Here is a 23,536-nt window from a genome sequence, read left to right on the forward strand (position 1 = left end):
CGAGAACCTCTAGGGTAGCATTTTCTGAAGTGCTACCTGTTACACGCACAGGGCCCAAGAGACAGGCAGAGCTCTGGAGTCTCAATGCGTGGATGAGACAATGGTGCAGGGAGGAGGGTTTTAGATTTGTTAGGAACTGGGCAACATACTGGGGAAGGGGGAGCCTATTCCAAAAGGATGGGCTCCACCTTAACCACGTTGGGACCAGGCTGCTGGCATCGGCATTTAAAAAAGGAGATAGAGCAGCTTTTAAACTAGAAATGGGGGGGGGGAGGCCAACAGTCGCTCAAAAGCGCATGGTTCAGAATAAGGTATCTTTCAAAGTTATCACCAAAATAGGGAAGATAGGGTATCCCGATAGGTTGCAAAACAGCCCATTGTAGATCAAGTGTCCTAAAATAAAATTCAGACTAAAGATTGCAAATTAATACTGTCAAGTACTGAGCATGATGTAAATAGAAACAACAAACATAGTACGCCAGGAGCCTAAGAAATAAGATGGTAGAGTTAGAATGTATTGCACTAAATGAAAAATGAGATATAATAGGCATCTCTGAGAACTGGTGGAAGGAGGCTAACCAGTGGGACACTGTCATACCGGGGCACAAATTATATCGTAGTGATAGGGTGGATCGAATTGGTGGACGGGTAGCATTATATGTTAAGAAGGACCTTGAATCAAACAGATTGAAAATTCTGCGGGAGACAAAACATATCTTTGAATCCCTATGGATTGAAATTCCATGTGTAAAGGGAAAAAAGATAGTGATAGGAGTGTACTACCGTCTGCCTGGCTAGGATGAATAGACAGATGTAGAAATGTTATCAGAAATCAGGGAGGCTAACAAACTGGGCAACACAATAACAATGGGTGATTTCAATTACCCCGATATTAACTGGTTAAATGTAAGATCGGGGCATGCTAGGGAGGTAAAATTCCTTGACGAAATCAAGGACTGCTGTATGGAGCAGCTGGTACAGGAGCCGACAAGAGGAGGAAAAATTCAAGACCTAGTACTTAGTGGAGAACATGATCTGGTGTGGGAGGTAATGGTGATGGGGCCGCTTGATAACAGTGATCATTATATGATCAGATTTTATATTAGCTTTGGAGTAAGTATAAACAGGAAATCCAATACGTTAGCATTTAACTTTCAAAAAGGAGACTGATAAAATGAGGTGGGAAAAAAATAAAAAAAAAACTTAGAGGAGCGACTGCGAGGGTCGAAAATTTACATCAGGCGTGGATGCTGTTCAAAAATACCATCCTGGAAGCCCAGGCCAAATATATTCCATATATTAAAAAAGGAGGGAGAAAGACCAAACGACAGCCAGCATGGTTAAAAAGTGAGGTGAAGGAAGCTATTAGCTAAAAGAAAATCCTTCACAAAATGGAAGAAGGAATAGACTGAAAATAATAAGAAACAGCATAAGGAATGTCAAGTCAAATGCAAAGCGCTGATAAGAGGGATTTTGCAAAAAAAAAAAAAAAAAAAGATTGATTTGGAGGGAAAAACACATAGTAAAAATTTTTTTAGGTATACTAAAAGCAGGAAGCCGGAAAAGAATCGGTTGGACCGCTAGATGACCAAGGGGTAAAAATGGCAATCAGGGAAGACAAAGTCCTAGCAGGGAGATTAAATGAATTCTTTGCTTTGGTCTTCACCAAGGAAGATTTGGGAGAGATACCGGTGCCAGAAATGGTATTCAAAGCTGATGAGTCTGAGAAACTGAATGGAGTGGAGGAGTGGCCTAGTGGTTAGGGTGGTGGACTTTGGTCCTGGGGAACTGAGGAACTGAGTTCAATTCCCACTTCAGGCACAGGCAGCTCCTTGTGACTCTGGGCAAGTCACTTAACCCTCCATTGCCCCATGTAAGCCACATTGAGCCTGCCATGAGTGGGAAAGCGCGGGGTACAAATGTAACAAAATAAAAAAAATCTCTATAAACCTAGAGGATGTAATGGGGCAATTTGATAAATTGAAGAGTAGCAAATATCCTGGACCGGATGGTGGTAGTCATCCCAGAGTACTGAGAGAATTGAAAAATGAACTGGCAGAACTATTGTTAGTAACATGTAATTTATCTTTAAAATCAAGTGTGGTACCGGAAGATTGGAGGGTAGCCCATATAAAGCTAATATATAAAGAAGGGATCCAGGAAATTATAGACTAGTGAGCCTGACGTCAGTGCCGGACAAAACAAAATTAGAGCATATTCAAAAGCATGGATTAATGAGACAAAGCCAATATGGCTTTAGTGAAGGGAAATCTTGCCTCACCAATCTATTACATTTCTTTGAAGGGGTGAACAAACATGTGGATAAAGGTGAGCCAGTTGATACTCTGTATCTGGATTTTCAAAAGGCGTTTGACAAAGTACCTCATGAAAGACTACAGAGGAAATTGGAGAGTCATGGGATAGGAGGTAGTGTCCTATTGTGGATTAAAAACTGGTTAAAAAATAGAAAACAGAGAGTAGGATTAAATGGTCAGCATTCTCAATGGAGAAGGGAAGATAGTGGGGTCTGTGCTGGGACCGCTGCTTTTTAACATATTTATAAAAGATCTATAGATGGGAGTAGCTAGTGAGGTAATTAAATTTGCTGACGACAAAAGTTATTCAAAGTTGTTAAATCGCAAGAGAATTGTGAAAAATTACAAGAGGACCTTACGAGACTGGGAGACTGGGCATCTAAATAGCAGATGACATTTAATGTGAGCAAGTGCAAAGTGATGTATGTGGGAAAAAGGAACCCGAACTATAGCTACGTAATGCAAGGTTCCACGTTAGGAGTCACCGACCAAGAAAGGGATATCAGCGTCATTGTTCATGATACGTTGAAACCCTCTGCTCAGTGTGCGGCGGCGGCTAACAAAGCAAATAGAATGTTAGGTATTATTAGGAAAGGAATGGAAAACAAAAGTGAGGGCGTTATAATACCTTTGTATCAGTCCATGGTGCGACCGCACCTTGAATATTGTGTTCAGTTCTGGTCACCGCATTTCAAAAAAGAAATAGTGGAATTAGAAAAGGTACAGAGAAGAGCAACAAAAATGATAAAGGGAATGGGACGACTTCCCTATGAGGAAAGGCTGAAGCGGCTAGGGCTCTTCAGCTTGGAGAAAAGATGGCTGAGGGGAGATATGATAGAGGTCTATAAAATGAGTGGAGTGGAACGGGTAGACATGACTCGTCTTGCTTACTCTTTCAAAAAATACTAGGACTAGGGGGCATGCATTGAAGCTGCAAAGTTGCAAATTTAAAATGAATTGGAGAAAATCTTTCTTCACTCAACATGTAATTATTATTTAATTCTTTATTAATTATTACTTTATAGCATTCACAAAATGAACATAATAATCACAAATCTCTGAAACTCGCTAATCAGAAAAATTAAATACAAAAGAAACTGTATAATAAATTTAGACCACAACATTTGATCCAAGATCAGGAAAAAATACAAATAGAATTGTCTAAATGACTAAATTATCCTAGAACAGAGGTTATACCAGCGATACAATCAGACAGAAGCGTTCTTCTGGTCAGCTATCTCAAGGGGGTTTGTCATACTTTTCATAGAAATTACAAATTCTTGAAGTTACATGTAATTAAACTGTGGAATTTGTTGCCAGAGAATGTGGTAAAGGCGGTTAGCTTAGCGAGGTTTAAAAAAGGTCTGGACAGCTTCCTAAAGGAAAAGTTCATAGACCATTATTAAATTGACTTGGGGAAAATGTACTGCTTATTTCTGGGATGAGCAACATAAAATGTATTGAACTTTTTCGGGATCTTGTCAGGTATGTGTGACCTGGATTGGCCACTGTTGGAAACAGAATGCTGGGCTTGATGGGCCTTTGGTCTGTCACAGTGTTGCAATACTTTATGTACTCTGACCTGCTCAAGGGATGCCTCTGTCATGGCTCACCTATCCTGGCGATGGGGATACCGCACTGTAGGATCTGCACGGTGCTGTCCACTGCAGCCTGCACGCTCGGAAAAGCACAGACAGCTGACACTATGCTCTCGGGGGTGCCATATAGGCGCAATGCTGCTTTGGTGATGATACCCAAGGTGCCCTCTGAACCCACAAAGAGACTGGTTAGGTTATAGCCAGCGGAGGTCTTCCTGTGTGTAAGAGAGAGGGATAAAGTTATTGCACAAGGGAGATGTACACATCTAGCAGTTATATCACAGATACTGGCAGAAGAGTGAGGGACATATCAACAGCTGTACAACAGAGACAGACAGAAGGGTGAGGACACAATCAACCACTGTATAACAGACAGACAACCCATTTGAATTCCCTATTCTGACGGCAGGCTGGGGTCAGAAAAACCATGCAGGCAACATACTTAATCCTGGGAAAGGAAAAGAAGTGGCTGCTGGTCAAAGAAATGACAGATGAGAGTTCCTCTCAAAGTAGACTTCTCACCATAGTAACATAGTAGTTGACAGCAGATATAGCCCACCCAGTCTGCCCAACCAGATAAACTCATAGCACGCTACGTATGCATACTTGATCTTGATTCGTCCTTGCCATTTGCAGGGCACAGATCATAGAAGTCTGCCTGGCACTGGCCTTGTTCCCCAACTACTGAAGCTATCACTGAAGCCCCCTTCCAGCTCATCCAAATCTGTCCAGCCAGACTGTAGAAGTCTGCCCAGCCCTGGCTTTGCTTCCTAATTACTGGAGTTACCATCCAGGTTAGCGGTGATATTCACACTGACAACTAGTTAAGCAGCTAAAGTTAGGGGAGAAAAAAGGCTGTCCCAACCTTTGCTGCAAAGCCAACCTGGCACTGATCTGAATATTCAGGGCACAGGCATCTGTTTTCCTCTTGTCCCGATCTCCCCTCCCTTCCCCACTGAAGATGACCCGAGCCCCCCTCCACCTGCCCAATCCCGATTCCCTCTTTCCTCTCTCTTCCTCCCGAAGATGATGCAGGTATGGGCCCAAGCCCCCCATCCACTAGTTTTGATCAGCGAGCGATTGTGTTGGAACAGGAGCTTTAAAGAGAAGGACAACAAATTGCAGCTATTTTAAAACTCTCATCTCTATGCATTCTGGAATTTGTAAGCCTGCTTTTATGGACATAGAATGTGGGATTGTGCGTGGCAGAATGCTTAGCAATAGAAGGCAGTATATTACAACTGTGCAGGATTCCAATAGCATGGCACTGGTTGGTTGGTATGCCAGGCGTGTCTGATGCAGTACCTGAATCTACGGTCTTTACCAGCTGTGTTCAAGACCCTTCCATCTGGCAGCACCACCTCTAAGTTGATGACATTCTCCCGCATTGTGCCATAGCGCACGGCGTTGGTCCCAGAGGCACTGGTGGCAGCCATGCCACAGAGAGAAGCATCCGCACCAGGATCTGCAGCCAGAAATAGAATACGCATCAGTAGGTATAGTCAGGACTCTACAGTAATGTAGTAAATGAAGGCACATAAAGATCAGTTGACTCATTCAGTTTGACCAATTAGGAGTCATCCTTCAGTTTTGGCTCCAAATAATATTTTCTTCCCTATGTAAAGAGCATTTAGTAACAGGGCCACTGTGGAATGCTGTGCCCTCTAAGCTGAGCAGTAGTCCTCCAACTGTATTTCTGCCAGTAGGGGGTGGTGCTTCAAAATTGTGTTTTCAATCACTAGGGATAGGTAAGTTCCCTGAAGTCCTGCAGAGCTTGCCAGTCCCTCACCATTGAAATTGTGATAGTGAAACAGCACCTTCCACTGGCAGGACTGTAGGTGGAGGACTCACACTCACCTTAGAGGGAACAGTGCTCTTGAAGGCCTTTAATATTGTGCTTCTCATATAGAACAGCAAAAACAAATCTCAAAAAAAGTCCAATCTCGTCAAGGCTAACCAGAATTTGATCTCTTGGAGACCTCAGTAAGAGAATGGCTTATGGTCTTTGGGCCAATTGATAATGAGCAACAGATTCCAATCTGTCCCCACAGGAGTTTGGCTTGCCCTGTTTCTTTCAGGGTTTCCAGATGATTCATAGTAATTACCACTCTTAATTTAGCTGATGTGGATTGGGGACAAGAAAACATCTAGAAACATGACGGCAATACCATTGGTTCTTTAGTACACTCGGCCTCTAAGTTCTACCATTTCTTCCCAGTAACTATAGCCCATAGTTGATATGGTTGACCTATCTCTACAACACAGTGGGAAAAATTTAAGGGCTTGCTAATTCCAATGTCTATGTCTGCCTCTATGATTAAAACCATGTTTTGGGGGTGTGTCAAGATGGCGGCACACTGTTGATCGTGGCTGAGCTCTTTCGCTGGTTGCTCTTCTATTCGGCTTTTCCACATTTCCGATGCCACATACCAAGCGTAAGGGGACGGTCAAGGCTGGTTCCTCAATGGCCAGAACCTCCTCTCCACAACAGCAATCCATTGAAAGGTTCGCTGCGAGAACCCCCGTCCAAAATACTGGGAGGCGCCCTGCTGTTGCTCTAGGAGGAGGAGACCCTGGAGACTTGGGGCTGGATGTTACTCTATCTCCCCCGGTTCTCAACCCACCACCTCTCCTCGAAGGACGCCCATCCCAGCAGAGGTCTCCCGAATCGGAAGACGTTGAGGGTAGGCCTCTGGTTCGAGGTACTGAGAAGGCGGGTCCCAACTGAGGTTCGACTTCTGCGGGAGTTCTAACTGAGCGCAAGGCTCTAATACAGAAGCCATAGACAGTAACTTTGGAGAGCATATGGGAAGCTCTCCAACGATTGGCTACCACAGTGGCCAAATCCACATCATATGTTTCTGTTTTAGTGAGTACAGTTGATACTTTATCTAAATCTTTAGAAGGTACAAAAGCAGAATTCACTACTCAAATGGTTGAAGTTAAAGAAGATGTTAAGAAGCTACAAGATCTTTCAGCTACAATGATAAAAGATAAAATGTTATTACACTGAAAAATTGAGCAGATTGAGAACTACAATCGTAGATTAAATCTTCGCTTTTTGAACTTTCCAAAAGGTATTACTCCTTTGGAAGCATTCAAGAAATATTTGCTTGAAATTTTGAATTATACCCCAGAAGCTATTCCCCCAATAAATCGGATATATTATATACCAAATAAAAAGGTTCCGGAGGAGACTTTTGATATGATCCCTCAAGAAATCAATAAGAAAGATTTATTGAATGTATCTGAATTACTAGAGGCGTCTCTATCTGAAGATTCTGAAAGAGCAATTTTACTTGTTTCTTTTGTATTTGAGCAAGACTTGGAGGCGGTAAAGCGTTTATCCTTTCGAAAATTACAAACTTTATTCTATGGCAAGAAAGTTTAGATATTCCCCGATGTTACAAAACAAACTTAAGAAAGGAGAAGTGCCGGACACGGAGCCCGCACAGGAGGACGGAGCCGAAGCACCCCTCTAAGAAACCGTGTCACATCCGGGCAAGCAGCCAGAGAGAGGCCAGCAACCTTCCCTCGAAAACATGCTAAGGCTGCCACTTGAACACGCAGGGAATTATAGGCCAAACCTTTTTGTAAACCATCCTGCAAAAAGTCAAGTATCGGCGAGACAGAAGCCCGCAGGGGTGTGATCGCTCTAGAAGCACACCAAGCCTCAAATTGGCGCCAAATCCTGGCATAAGCCACAGAAGTGGAACGCTTGTGGGCCTGTAGGAGAGTGGAAATGACTTTACTGGAATATCCCTTGTCTCTCAATTGCGCCCTCTCAATAGCCATGCCGTAAGACCAAAGTGGCAGGCGTCCTCCATGGTCACCGGGCCCTGTGACAACAGGTTCGGTACCATAGGTAACGGCAGGGGATCCTCTACCAGCACCCACCGGAGGTCCGCATACCATAGCCTCCTGGGCCAATCTGGGGCAATGAGAACCACCTCTCCTTGGTGGAGCCAAATCCACAGGAGTACTCGCCCTATCAAGGGCCACACATACAGGAGGCCCTGAGGCCAGGGTTGAGCCAAGGCATCCAACCCTGCCGAGCGAGGATCTCTCCGTCTGCTGTAGAAGCACGGGACTTTGACATTTGTGCTTGACGCCATAAGATCCATTACGGGCTTTCCCCATTTGGCACATATCTGCAGGAATACTTCGTCTGCAAGTTCCCATTCCGCTGGGTCGATTTTGATTCCTGCTCAGATAATCGGCTTGCACGTTGCTCTGACCTGCAATATGAGCTGCTGACAGAAACTGCAGATGAAGCTCGGCCCAGTGGCAAATCTGTGCGGCCTGCGCTGCTAGTGCTATGCACTAAGTGCCTCCTTGGCGATTTATGTAGGCCACTGCTGTCGTGTTGTCAGAACTCTGACAGCCAATCCTTCCAGGGTCAATTGAAAGGCCAGAAGCGCCTGGAAAATCGCTTTCAACTCCAAGCGATTGATGGACCACTCCGACTCCTCGGGTGTCCAAAGACCCTGGGCATGCCTTCCCTGGCAATGTGCACCCCAGCCCTTCAGGCTGGCATCTGTTACCACCAGGCACTAATCGGGGATCCTCCACTCCATACTGAGCCGGGCTGCAGGGAGCCACGTGAGTCTGCATTGATAATCTTGAGATATTGGAGACCACCATTGAAGCAGGGAGCACTGCAGAGGTCTCAGGTGCGCTCTCGCCCAAGGCACCACTTCCAAAGTGGCCGTCATCGACCCCAACAGCTGGACTATGTCCCAAGCTCGCGGGCAAGACATCCTCAGGAGCAGACGGACCTGGTTCTGAAGCTTGCATCGCCTTTGCTCGGGTAGGAAGACCATCCCCGAGGCTGTGTCGAACCGGACCCCCAAATTATCTAGAGATTGAGAGGGGGTTAGGTGACATTTGGCTATATTGACGACCCAGCCCAGAGACTGCAGTACTGAGACCACTCTGGCTGTAACCTGATGACTCCTTCTGCAGAGTCTGCTCTGATGAGCCAGTCGTCTAGGTACGGGTGAACCCGGATACCCTCTCGCCTGAGAAAAGCTGCTACTACCACCATTACCTTGGAAAAGGTTTGGGGAGCTGTGGCGAGGCCTAAAGACAAGGCCCGAAACTGGAAATGTTTTCCCATCACCGCAAAACGCAGAAACCTCTGGTGCGGGGGCCAAATTGGTATGTGCAAGTAAGCTTCTTTCAGGTCCAGAGACATGAGAAACTCTCCTGGCTGTACCGCCGCTATGACGGAGGGCAGGGTTTCCATGTGAAAATGCCGCACGTTCAGAGACTTGTTGACTTGTTTTAAGTCCAGAATAGGCCGAAAAGACCCACCTTTTCGCGGCACCACAAAGTAAATGGAGTAACGGCCAGAGCCACATTCGGCGGGAGGCACGGGGGAAACCGCTCCAATGTAAATCAAGCCTTGCAAGGTCTCCTCTACCGCTGCCCGTTTGGTGGCAGAATTGCATCGGGACTCCACAAACACGTCTCTTATTGGGGCATTGAATTCTATTCTGTAGCCTTCTCTGATCATGTCCAAGACCCACTGATCTGAGGTAATCTTGGCCCACTCCTCGAGAAAGAGGGAAAGTCGTTGTCCTCCTATCACAGGAATCGAGGAGGGGGCCGGCGCACCATCATTGAGAGGGTCACCCTTGAACTCCAGGTCTTGAGCCTGCAGCTGCAGAACGTTTGTCCGAGCGAAAGGAGTTCCTCTGCTGAAAACGGGCACGAGAAGTGAACCCAGCAGAACGCTCCGGGCGGTACCTTCTAGCTTCACGGAAGCGAGGTCTGTAAGAGGAGGGAACCGCCTGACCCTTGGAAGAAGGCCGCGGCCTATCCTCGGGTAAGCACTGGGGTTTGGCATCCCCTAGGCCTTTCACAATTTTCTCCAACTCCTCACCAAACAGGTGAAGGCCTTGAAAGGGCAACTTCACCAATCTTTGCTTAGAGGCCATGTCAGCTGCCCAATGCCGTAGCCACAGAAGACGGCAAGCTGCCACCGCTACAGCTATCTGTTTAGCCGAAGCTCTGACCAGATCATAAAGGGCGTCAGCCAAAAATGACAAGGCCGACTCCATCCGCGGTGCCACCTCCGAAAGGGGCTCCGCTCCATCTCCGGGCTGTCCACTGCCTGTTGTAACCAAGCAGGGCAGGCTCGGGCAGCGTAGCAGCTGCATGCAGATGCCCGTAAGGATAGGCTTAAAATTTCAAAGGACCGTTTCATAGCTGCCTCCAGCCAATGGTCCTGCATGTCCTTCAGGGCAACCCCTCCTTCCACTGGGAGGGTAGTTTTCTTTGTCACAGCCATGACTAGGGCATCCACTTTAGGCACTGCTAGGCGCGCCAAATACTCCTCACTTAGAGGGTATAATTGCCCCATAGCCCTGGCGACTTTCAAAGGCCCCTCGGGGTCAGCCCATTGAGCCGTGATAAGCTCTTGGATGGAGTCATGCAAAGGAAAGGCTCGAGCAGGCTTCTTAGTACTTGCCATCCTCGGATTATCGGAGGAGGTCTCAGTACTCTTCTATAGAGAGGACCTGCAAGGCATCAGTAATAAGCGCTGGCAGCTCATCACGGTGGAAAATCCTCACCGCGGAAGGATCATCTGAATCCGGTGGCAATCCTGCACCTTCTTCTGGCTCTCCAGACCACGAAGGCCTGCCAGACCCCTCAGAGTCCTCACATCCCGACCACGTGGGGGAAAAAGGGGGTGCGCCACTCTCTGAAGGGGAATCCACCCTTCTGTGCTTGTCTTGCAGCCATCTGTCAGGGGAAAACGCGCCTGACGGTAATCCAAGGCCAGACTCCACTGGAGGGGATACAGAAAGCAGGGCCGCAGAGGACCCCTGCGGAAGAGCTCTTTTTAACATGTATGCATTATGCAGCAATAAAACAAATTCAGGGGAAAATGGCTCACCCTGGCCTCCCGGTTCCAGTCCGGGGAAAACAGCTCTTTTATTAGCCTCTACAGGCTCAAACCCCTCCGCCTCAGCGGGAGTCGCGCCATGCTGTTCCAAAATGGCGCCCACTGCCAGCTCCACAGAGCGGGAAGGAACATCGCTCACCATGCTCGGACCGGCTCTACCGTTTGAAAAGCACGCCTTACAGAGCCCCGCTGCAGATTTGCGCTTGCCACAAACGGAACAGCGCTTTACTTTCTCAGCAGCCATTGCCGAAAACGGCAGAAATTCAAAATGGCAGATTCGTGCCAAAATCGTCCTGAACGGGCCCTCCCCGGAGGAGCTACAAAATGCTCTTACCTCACCAGACCGAGTCTCCGAGCTCTGGTCACGCTGTACAATCAGAAGAAAACCTCTTTTCTGGGATTGCAGCGCCAAAGCGCAACGTGACTTTTTTTTTTTAACGCTGTGAGGAAAGTTTGAGGCAACAGCAAAAGAGGCCAATTTCCAACTCCGGAGGATCAGTAGCGTGGGAAAGGCAGGGAAAGGGCGAACCTATGTGCCTGCATCCACAGCGTGGGCAAAGACAGGGACAGGGCTTGCCTATTTGTCTACTTCCACATCGGGGGCTGGGTAAGGCAGGGAAAGGGCTAACCTATTTGCCTTTAAAGTGGGCACCATCAGCCACAACACCTCTGCTACAACTGACAAAAGCATAGGAGCCATCCCAGGCAGATTTTCTGAAGGAGCATGAACAAGCTGCAACCACCCTGCTGGGGAGATAGAGAATACTGAAGAGGCAGATGGAGCTAGCTGGCCATGAGGCACTATGGTTTTTCAGTGCTCTCTATCTCCCCCTGCTGGTTGATGGACACAACCCACTTGTAATGGATTCATCTGCTTGATGACAAGGAACAGACATTTCTCAATGATTATCCCTGATTCTATCCTGTCTAATACTTCTCACATACGAGATAATAGTGTGGAAGTTGCTATCAACTCAGGTGCAGCTAGACCAGGCTTGTCCAACCTTTTTCTGTCAGGGGTCACACTGTATATTTTGTAACACTCGGCGGGCCAAAACATACATGCACTCATACTCTCTGGAAAATAAGGTGATACGTTTTATGTTTCAATGTTTTTTTTACTGATGACTCAACAACAGATATACAGTCAATAATTCACAGCCAATAACAAGCTAAGACAAGCCCCCCCCCCCACGAAACCATCATCAAGTTAAAAAACAGATTTCTCCCTAACCCTAGATGATCCCTGCCCCCAACCCCCTAGGTTGTAGAACAAATTATCAGGTGGAAGTGAAAATAAAACTGGTGCAATGGACCAACTATTAAAATCAAATTCCTTCAAAAAAAAAAAAAAAAAAAAAGGAACATAATTATAAGCAGCCTCAAAAAGCAATGCTGTAGAAAAAGGGACGTTCAACAGCATTCAATATCCCTCCTTCCCATACAATCCACAGAGACCGCTCCAAATCCTCAACCCCCTGCCAAGACAGTTCCTTAAAATCTAAGGTGATATTTTTTAATTGTACTAATCTTAGCCAGTTTTTGAAGGCCAAACATACTATAACAATATACTCTCCAGACCTGAAGGAGGAGGTTTTGGCCTCCGAAAGCTAGTAAAAAAATGTATTTAGTCCTATTTAAAAAAGTGTCACCTTATTTTCCATTTTTTTCTTTTCTTTATATTTAACTTTTAAAGTAGATTAACACAGCTACCACATTTCTTCATCTTAAATTAAAAATAAATTATTTATTCTACCTTTGCTGTCTGGCCAATTAATTTTTCTAATTGTTTTGGGCCTGTCTGTCTCTGTCTCTCTGCCCCTGGCATGCAGCATTACCCTGTCTCTCCTCGCTCCCTGCACCATTCACCATTGCCCTGTCTCTTTCCTTCTCTCTCCCTACATCTAGCATTGCCCCATCTCTCTCTCCCCCCCCATCATGCACTGCCTGTCTTTCTCCCCCATGCCATCCAGTATCTCCTCTCTATCTCTCCCCATCTATCATCTCCACTGTCACTCCTTCTCTCCCCTCCCCCAATATCCAGCATTGCCTGTCTGCCTTCTCCCAGCATGCAACGTTGACTTGCCCGTCTTTTCGCCCCCTCCATTGCACCATTCAGTGTTGCCCCTGCCTATCTCTTTCCCCATCCTGCATTGCCTCTATCTCTTTCTCTCCCTCCTCCTATGCAGTATTTCTCCTCTCAGCTGTGTCTCCCCCACCTCTTATTCACTATTGCCCTCTTTCTTTTCTCTGTCTCCTAATCTAGCATTGCCCTGTTCTTTCTCCCCTCCCATCTTTCCATGTTTCTCATTTCCTTTCCACCCATCCAGTCTTACCCCAGTGCAGGTTTGGAGGGGGCCTGAGCCCAAAATAGGGGGAGGGCCATGCCCTGAAGCCCCTCCTGTGGCTATACCACTGTTCCTCACTATCTCAGTAATATGAAACTCTTTGCTTTCTTCTTCTGACCCTCCTCCAGCTTATTTTGCTTGCATGTGGTGCATACATTTTGAACACTTGTCTCCCCATTTGCATTTTACCTAGTATCTCACTGATTTTTCTCTCTTTCTCCCCCCCCTCCTTACCCATTCTCCTTCTCTTATATATGTACCTCCTCGCCCACCTTCACCCTGTCTTGTTCACCTCATCTTAATGCATCGATGGATCCTTGCTTCCCTGCTGGGATCCCTGCTTCTCTGCCAATACTGGTTTCACCATGAGGTTGAGCTAGGGTTACCATATTTGGTCCCCCCCAAGAAGAGGACAAATGGCCTGCCTCACCCCTGTCACCCCCCCTAAGGGTGTCCTCTCCTTCCCTTACTCTACTTCCCTGGTGGTCTATTGACCTCTTTGGGGCAGGAAAGAGACCCCCCCTTTCCTGCCCAGAGCGCTGCCTTGCATCCTGTTCCCCTTGCAATGCTGTGCTGACAGTTCCTGCGCTGATTCAAAATGGCTGCTGAGAGTTGAAGCGGCCTTTCGAGACGAACTCTCGGCGGCCATTTTGAATCGGCGTCGGGTCCGTCAGCACTCAGCATTGCAAGGGGAACAGGATGCAGGGCAGCACTCCAGGCAGGAAAGAGGGGGCTCTTTCCTACCCCAAAGAGGTCACTAGACCACCAAGGCAGTGGAGTAAGTAAGGGGAGGCTAGGATAGGACACCATTCACCTACCAGCCTGCCTGTTTGTCCGGAAATCCAGACAAATGGGCAGGCTGGCAAAACCTGCCCGGTTGCCCGGCCATGTCCTCATAAAGAGGACATGTCTGAGTAAAACTGGACATATGGTAACCCTAGGTTGAGCCATGCTGCACAGGAAAAGGTTGGTCTCGTGAGACTTGATACTGTGTGAACAGCCTCAACTTCTGGTGATGTGCAGCTCAAGCTCCCAGTTAGACCAGTCAAATCAGAAAAGCAGATCCCATCGGAGGAATTCACCCGGAGCTTCTGTGGGCCAAGAAAATGTGGTTTGTGAGCTGAGTTCTGGCCTACAGGCTGCAGGTTGGACAAGTCTGAGCTAGATGATCAGCAATTTAAACTTTTGGATATATTCTTATTTATAGCATCACTTATTTAGAAATTATAGGTCACACAAACCAAACGAAATAACAAACATAAGATTAAATAGAAGTGGAGAAGTAGCCTAATAGTGCAGTGGCCTGAGAACTGGGGGAACCAGGTTCAATTCCTACTATAGCTCCTTGTGACTGGGGCAAGTCATTTAACCCTCTATTTCCCCAAGTACAAAATAAGTACTTGTATATAATATGTAAAACGCTTTGACTGTAATCACAAAAAGGCAGTATATCAAATCCCATCCCCTTTCCTTCCTTTCCTATAGGATTAACCAAATTAAACTGAAAAGCTGAAACATATTAAAAAGCAACTACTTTCAAGTGTGGCTCTTTTTATTCTAAACAATCTGAGGGCCCTGTTTACTAGGCCGCATAATACGTGCATCAGCATGCCTACACTATCCTTATAGGCGCCTACACGGTTAGCATGCGTGCTAATTGTAGCTGTGTTAAAAACGCTAACGCGCCTTAGTAAACAGGGCCCTGAGCCTCATATCACAATATAAAATTATGTAATTAGTATACCATCTCAAATATAAAATCAAGCAACTCTGTCTCCATAAGCCTGCCTGAACAAATAAGTCTTTATCAATTCTACCAGTAATGTATTCCACAGCTTCAGCCTGCGATATTAAAAACTGAGTTATATTCATAAAATTTTACAGTGTGAAACGAGGGCACATCCAGAAAAATTTTGGCAGCTTACCTCAACCACCTAGACAGCTGATAGACATGCTAGTTGGCTGCAATAATCGCTAGGACATTGTTATTTAGGACTTATTAGGGACATAGAAGCTGGTGCTGTAGGTGCTTGAGCACCCCCAATATTGAACAAACTCCTTGACTGTGTCTAGGGAAGGGTAATTTCCATTGGGTTTAGCACCCCCAATTATTTTGAAATGTTAGCACCTATGACTAGGGATAACATTTTATATTTGATCCTCCAATCAACAGAAAGTCAATGAAGTTTGAATAAAATCAGGGAACTGTGATCAAATTTTGAACACTCAACAATTTGATGAGACAAACATTTTGTGCAACTTTAAGACCAAGAAACAATCCATTACAGTAATCAAAATGAGGAATGACTAAACTCTGAACCACAGTTCTAAAGTTTACTGGTCACAAATAATCACAAAATCAAACTAGCCTTAACTTATATATTAAAAAAAAATCTGTACAACTTTGCATGAGACCTCGTAGATAAAGAAGAATCCAATAATATACCTAAATATCAAATTTCTTGTTCACTAGAAATTAACATCATAAATCGAGAACTGAGAGGGCATGTTAGTTGAATGAAAACTAGATAATTCTAATACCTGAGTTTAGGCATATTTAAATGCAAATGATTTGCTTTCATCAATAAATTAATTGATCGCAAGCAAAGTTTTAAAAATTCAAATAACTTCTATAACCGATTTGTCAGTCAGGAAGAAAAATTCAATATTGTCTGCACAAATTCCGAATTGAAGGCCCAAACAATTCAACAACTGGAAAGATAATGCTTCTATACACAACATGAATGAATGGTGAAACTAAGTGTATTTAATTCATAAATATGAGTAAGCAGTAGCAGAAAGGTAGAGAGTGGCTGAGGGCTCCCTTACCCGCCTCCCTTTTGTGTTCCACATATTAAATTAACTGTTTTTCTTAAGCAATTTTACTGTTGTTACTGTTGTACTATTCAGCCCTGTCCTGGTGTCTTAAGCTATCTTCCTCTCTGTTTTATCAGTATTGTATACTTTACAATTATGTGGAGTGGCATTTTAGAAAGGATGTCCAACTCTGTACATCACATATTTTATTTATTATTTAGATTTTGCTCACACCTTTTTCAGTAGTAGCTCTAGGTGAGTTACATTCAGATACTCTGGATATTTCTCTGACCCAGGAGGGCTCACAATCTAGGTATGTACCTGAGGCAATGGAGGGTTAAGTGATTTGCCCAAGATCACAAGGAGCGGCAGTGGGATTTGAACTGGCCACATCTGGATTGCAACACCGGTGCTCTAACCATTAGGCTAGTCCTCCACTCCAGTCCATCCACATATGGATGTCCATTTCTCATATTTTAGAACAGGATCTGCTGACATACAGCCTGTTCTAAAATACATGAGAAATGGATGTCCGTGTGCTTATATTTTGCACCCCAAAGTACCAAGAATGTTCGCTTTTTCAAGTATTTTAATGTTTTGTTTTCATTTATAGTTATTCCATTGTGAAACTCCTTACATAATACAATACACTTCGAATCTTCCTATTTTACTTTCAGAAAACAGTTGAGTAAATTGATGTAGTAACTGTGTTAGTCCACTTTTAATGGTAAAATAAAGAGATATAAAACAAGACAGAGAAAAGAAAATAAGATGATACCTTTTTATTGGACTAACAATACAATTTTGATTTGCTTTTGAAGGTAACCCTTCTTCAAATCAGAAATAAGCAAATGTTGACAAATATCAGAATAAATAAGTGAAACACAAAAGCATTCCAATGACAGTCTCACAGGAAGAGAGAGGGGTGGGGTGGATGAGAAACAGGGAGAAAACCATCCATCTCTCTCTGTCTCTCACCAACCCACCCCACATGGGGAAGAAGGCTGGGGAGGGAAGGGGATAGATGCAGGGTGGCATCTCATCCCTTCCTCAAGCAGCAGATTGCCTTGGGCCGTCCCTGACCTTCTATAAACTCTATTTCATCTTCACCTCAAAAAAAAAAAAAAAAAAAGGAGCAAGATAGTGCAGGAAAGACCCTGAAGAAGGGGGAGAAAAGAGGCTGTGTGTGTGTAGCTGGTGGGGGGAGGGGGGAACGGGACATTATTTCTGTGAGGCTGGGCCAAGGTAGTCAGTGGTAGGAGTCAGTATGCATGATGTGAGGCAGGTAGAAGGGGCAAGAAAGGTCAGTGGAGCACAGTCTGTATGTATGTGTGAAAGGCTAGCAAAGTACAAAACAGGGAAGTCCTCTACGATGATGAATCACAGCAGGCAAAAGTAGAGGCTGACCAAAGACGAATCACCACTGGAAATATGAATCCAACAGTCTTTATTAATATGTATAAAGAAAGGACCCTACACGGGCCGTGTTTCAACGCATACAAGCGCCTACATCAGGGGTCAAATAGTAAACTCTATAAGTGAAAAATAATGATGGAACAATAATAAATAAAAACAATGTACAAACATAGATAACAATGTTCATAAAATATATATGTATAATTTAAATTTGAAATTTAAACCATGTTCTTAATAAACAACATATATAAACTGAAAAATAAGAAATATGAGATTTAAAAAGTATATAATAAAAAATCAAATCAAAGAAGATATGGAAAAAACAGCGCAGAATATGTAACAGAGATCAGAAAGCAGTTAGACAATAGACGATATTACATCCAACTTGACACAGACCCAACAGTTACTATCCAAAAGGACATAGATGAAGTAATCACTTTAGCAGCATCCAGAGGTTTTCTGACAAAGAGAAAGATTTCCTTACTGTTAAACATCCAACTATACCTACATTATATACCTTGCCCAAAATCCACAAATCTCTAACAGATCCTCCAGGCAGACCAATTGTGTCAGGTAATGGATCCATTTTAGAGCCCCTATCTGTGTTTGTTGATTTTTCCTCCATCCCTTAATACCATCTATAGAATCTTATGTCAGAGATTCTGGTCACATGATACAATTACTCGAAAACTTTGATGGTGACCTAACAGATATAGTATTGGTAACATTAGATATAGACTCTCTCTATACGAATATCCCGCAACTAGAGGCTATACAAATAATCAAAAAATCATTGCAAACAAGAACCTCTAATTTATGCATTCCAAACTGGTTCATTATAACATTGGCAACAATAGCATTAACAAAAAATTATTTTTGTTTTTTAGGACAGTATTATCTTCAAATTTGCGGCACTGCAATGGGAGCTGCTACGGCTCCCGATGTAGCAAATCTTTATGTTGCAAATTTTGAAAAAATCCATCTACAGGAACATCCGTTTTCAGGTAATATCATATTATTTTACAAAAGATATATTGATGACATTTTCCTTCTCTGGCGAGGAAATAAGGGCAGTTTGGAACAGTTTTTCCATTGGCTGAATAACAGAGATACTCATCTGAAGTTTAAAATGAATATGGACGATCAGATCAGATCAGTTTTCTAGATCTATTAATACAGAAGAAAGAATATGGTTTTGTTACCACTATATATAGGAAAAGTACAGATAAGAATGCATTTTTACAATACACCAGCTTTCACAATGCATCACTCAAACGCAATCTTCCTTACAGTCAATTTTTAAGACTCAAAAGAATCTGTACAGAATTTGATGAATATGAAAAACAATCTACAATTATGAAACAAAGATTCCGCAAGAGAGGTTATCCTGCGAAACATATAGAGGATAGCTATACTAAGGCAAGCCTTAAGACAAGAGGAACTGTTGGAACAACAGAATGTGAAAAAGAAACCTTATGTTGTATGCATGCACCTTAAGATATTCTCATTTAGCAAGCCAAATACAAAGAACCATCAGGAAGCATTGGCATAATTTAGAAGGGCATGAGTGCTTAAAAAATAAAGATTTAGTGGTCGCCTATTCCAGGAATAGACGCATCAAGGAGAAGCTGGTTCCATCTACACTTCCTGAAGATACAATGGATTTATTCCCTACACTCACACTTGGACATAGACCATGCGGCCGGTGCAGCGTATGCTCACATGCCATGGCCACTTTGGCATTTCACCATCCGCTCAACTTGAAGGACTACAAGTTCTCATTCTTCGAACTGTAACACCAGTGAAGTAGTTTACATCATCATATGTCCATGCCCGTTGTTATATGTAGAGAAGACTAAACGAGTGATCAAAACACGCATAATTGAACACAGGAGCTGTATCAACTGTCAAGTTATCAGTGCCCCCTTAGTCCAACATTGGAAAGAGGAAAATCACACAACTGCAGATTTAAAATTCTTAGTGTTCAAAGTCCTAAAAAGATCATGGAGAGGAGGTAACTTTGATAACCAATTACTAAGAGAGTAACAGAGAGCCATTTTTGAATTAAATACATTGAGCCCACAGGGCTTAAATGCAACTTTAGAATGGGTACATTTTCTCTAATCATTTAAATATCTTAACAGCAAGACTTGTCAAAAAGGTCTTCAACAATACGTTTTTAATTATTTATCTATTATCTATTTCTTAATTTGTCTTTACATCTATATTTTAATAAGTTAGATAGGGAGAAGGATTTCATTAACTGGGTTTTCATATTATTCATGTTTCTATTTTACATCATTATTCATTTTTTATTTTTAAATATTATTTATTGACACTGTCTGAAAAATCGTCATTGGTTTACAATAATTTAGCAGTTCGTTCATAAACATTTTTTTAATTGTACTTGTGGAGAATTGGTACAATGCAGGGTTACAGATTTGATTCAATAACATCATGCTAAACATAGTATACGGATATTATACACAAGAATTTTGTTTTTATATATTATTTGTTTATACCAGTTATCTAAAATTATTAATGTTTTATAATAATTCAGTTGTTTGCCTATATAAAAATTTTTGACTATTTGTAATTGTGTTAGATTGTCATAATGCGGTGTTACAGATTTTATTTAGCAACATCATGCTCAACATATGCATTTAGGTATGATTTTATTTGTACAAATCGACGACGACCAACATGGGTTTATATATTCAGAAATGAATATATTTATCAGTTGACTCCCTTTTTCTATGGTCATACATTTTTTCACATGTATATAGATACATTTTTAAAATATATCTCATCTTAATTTTTTTTATTTTTTTTCGACTTTTTTCATTTTTATTTTTGAGACTGCTGTTTTCTTTTATCATTTTATTATAATTTTTAATTCTAGTTTTATTTATAACATACATTCTTCTTCTCCTTGTTCATTTTTAGAATTTCACTTTTAAATACACCGTTTCGACAAACCCTTTTGCTAACATCCAGAGATATTGATTGACACATACCTCTCAATTTCAAATCCGGTTTCCACAGGAAGTACTACATTATGCATTATTCATTAATAGCTCATGCATATGCAATGTATGCCCTTTAAATCCGTCGATACTGTTGTCACTTCCTGTTTTGCAAGTTCTGTTCCTACAGTCGTTGCAAGTGTTTGTACATTTTGGTAAGTCCCTATTTCTACTCTTACAAATGCAGTTTAAGATTAGATGCTTGTTCTTGGTCAAGTTGGTCCGCCACAATGAGAAATCCTTCTCCACAACATTAGATGTCAGCGTTTTCCTTACAAGTGCTTTTGGCATCTTTTTCTGCATAATGAGTTTCAACGTTTGTAGACAGTCTCACCATTAGTTTTTTACTCATTTGAGATAATTCTTCTTTTTTTAGATTTCAACTTTTTTTTATTGATGGTAGAACTTAACAAACAGATACTTTTCCCAAAAGGAAAAAGGAAAATGATACAGCATAAGAAAATACAGTATTGTTCATCAACCAATTTTTTAACACTGAACCCCTCCCCCCTTATCTTTCCCCTACCCTTGAGAACCCTCCCCTCCCTCCCCCCCTTGATAATTCTTCTTTTTTAAAAACAATACAGCAATGGTTTTAAAAGTTTGCTGTTTAAATATCTTGTATCTCAAGTAAGTGCTCAAGTATTTTGGAAGGTCTACAGCTTCGTACACGAGCAGAGCTGTGGTCCCGTGCCTCAATCTGGGTAAGTGCAGCTACGGAATAGTTTTCCCCTCAGTTTGCAATTGTTTTGGATCTTTTTGATTTTTTGAACGGTTTGTATTTTTTCCAATCTCTGATTTGTCGTTGCGCCTCGCAAGTATATCCCATACTGATGCCATACTCATTGGTTTAGTACTGATTAAAATTTGGTGTGTTTATAATAGAGAACGTGCCATGTATCAGGTGCACGTTCTTCAAAACGTTTTTATAAAAAACGGTGTGTTGTTTTTTTTTACCTGTATTTGGCTCTTGTTTGTACTTTGAATATTATATGACATATGTATACTTTTTTCCTTACATTTTGGATGGTGCTCTTCCCTTTTTTTTGTCACTACATGTTTAAGTGTTTTCGATGGGGTTATCGTTTTTTCGTGTAGCTAAGTCTGTAGTATATAAACAATCATAATTTCAACTTCTGGTAAAATTACTCCGAGTCCATATCTCCCCTTATTAGCGCATTCCATGATGCTTCATGGCCAATATATCAGTAAAGTTTGCTCAAGACTTGTTCAACAAAGTTTCAATTACAAGTTTTCCATTTCGAAGTTCTTTTTGATGATTATCATTATGACACAAGATGGTAATTTGCATTTGGTGTTATATTTTCATATTTTTTTTTACTTTATTATTTATTCATTGCTTATTTTCATTTTTATTCCTTTCTTTATTTTTGTTCTGACTTTGGTTTCTTTGCGTTCGTTTTGATTTACATTTCGGAATCAATTTTTCTGTATTCCAAATTCAAATATGGAATTTTCCTCATTTTGGTATCTCATGCTATTAGTGGTTTTCATACTAATATTACATTTTTAATATTATTTTGTTATACAATAGTTCAGTCCCTTATAACACTTTTTTGTATTAAAACGACATTAATGCCAATTATGGCTTATTGTTACTTAACTTTTTATTTATTGTGAATGTTTTTAATTAATTTGTATATAAATGTTTTATCAACCCACATTCTATTAATTTGTCTTTTTAAAGATACATGTACGCTGTTTTTTCCATATCTTCTTTGATTAGATTTTTTATTATATACTTTTTTTTTATCTCATATTTCTTATTTTTCAGTTTATATGTTGTTTATTAAGAAATTTCAAAATTTAAATTACACATATATATTTTTTGAACATCGTTATATATGTTTGTACATTGTTTTTATTATTGTTTCATCATTATTTTTCACTTATAGAGTTTACTATTTGACCCCTGATGTAGGCGCTTGTATGCATTGAAACACGGCCCGTGTCGGGTCCTTTCTTTATACATATTAATAAAGACTGTTGGATTCATATCTCCAGTGGTGATTCGTCTTTGGTCAGCCTCTACTTTTGCCTGCTGTGAAAGGCTAGCAAAGGACAGGAATTTGTTGAATTAAAAATTCTGTATACCATCTAGCTGCCATTTGAGGTGGTTCACATTTAAAAAGGACAGTAATAAAATTACACAAACCTAATACTAACACAAGAATAAAACAAAATAGGACTGTATAGATAAAATCAGTAATCCTCCCTCATGAAAACTATATTTGTGAAAATAAAATAAGTTTTAAGTTTTTCCTAAAATCCATCAAATCCAGCCCTAAATGAAGATCTGTTAATCAATTCCAGTGCAGCAGACCTGCCACAGAAACTGCACAGGCACAGGTCAAAGTCTGCGTCAATGGTTTTCCATTCTGAGTTATATGTGTGCGAGTGACAGAGAGCTAGAACAGGACAGCAAAGATGAGTGGGACAGGACAGGAACAATCAGTAGCAGGAGAAGGTGTCTTTATTTAAAATATTTCTACTCTGCCCATTTCTAGGCAGGTTACAATAAAACATGCATAAAATCACTAAGCAATAACTAATGTGTTTGTATATGTAACATAGTAGATGACGGCAGAAAAAGACTTGCACGGTCCATCCAGTATGCCCAACAAGATAAACTCGTATGTGCTACTTTTTGTGTATACCTTACCTTGATTTGTAGCTGCCATTTTCAGGGCACAGACCGTAGAAGTCTTGCCCAGCACTAGCCCCGCCTCCTAACCACCAGCCCCGCCTCCCCCCACCGGCTCTGCCACCCAATCTCGGCTAAGCTTCTGAGGATGCCTTCCGTCTGAACAGGATTCCTTTATGTTTATCCCACGCATGTTTGAATGTGTGTCATGTGCCAGGTTTGGATGGGGTAGGAATAGTCAGGGGTGGCAATAAGGGTTGGATGAGGGTCAGGGCCAGTGTATATGACTGGAATAGAGCAGGAGTGGTGAGCAATGGGGGCAGAGTGGACTGGAAAGGTGGTACAATATAGAAATGATCATTGGCAGAGAAGTGTGCATTTTTGGGTGCGACTAGGGACGGCTTTGATTATGGATATAATATGTCAGACGTGTAAAGG

At 42.3% G+C, this 23,536-nt stretch overlaps 1 protein-coding gene across 1 annotated transcript in view; it reads right to left on the reverse strand.

The window, feature by feature from the left end:
• Window positions 1-23,536, reverse strand: part of LDHD (lactate dehydrogenase D) — a 112,092-nt gene that overhangs the window by 50,557 nt on the left and 37,999 nt on the right. Inside the window, exons 5-6 of the mRNA XM_030203636.1 lie at window positions 5,219-5,378; window positions 3,929-4,128 (exon numbers count right to left, since the gene is read on the reverse strand). Coding sequence (XP_030059496.1) covers window positions 3,929-4,128; window positions 5,219-5,378 — 360 coding nt within the window. The remainder of the gene's footprint in view (window positions 1-3,928; window positions 4,129-5,218; window positions 5,379-23,536) is intronic.

The sequence above is a fragment of the Microcaecilia unicolor genome, chromosome 5 (genome assembly GCF_901765095.1).
Source record: "Microcaecilia unicolor chromosome 5, aMicUni1.1, whole genome shotgun sequence".
In the NCBI taxonomy this organism is placed as follows: domain Eukaryota; kingdom Metazoa; phylum Chordata; class Amphibia; order Gymnophiona; family Siphonopidae; genus Microcaecilia; species Microcaecilia unicolor.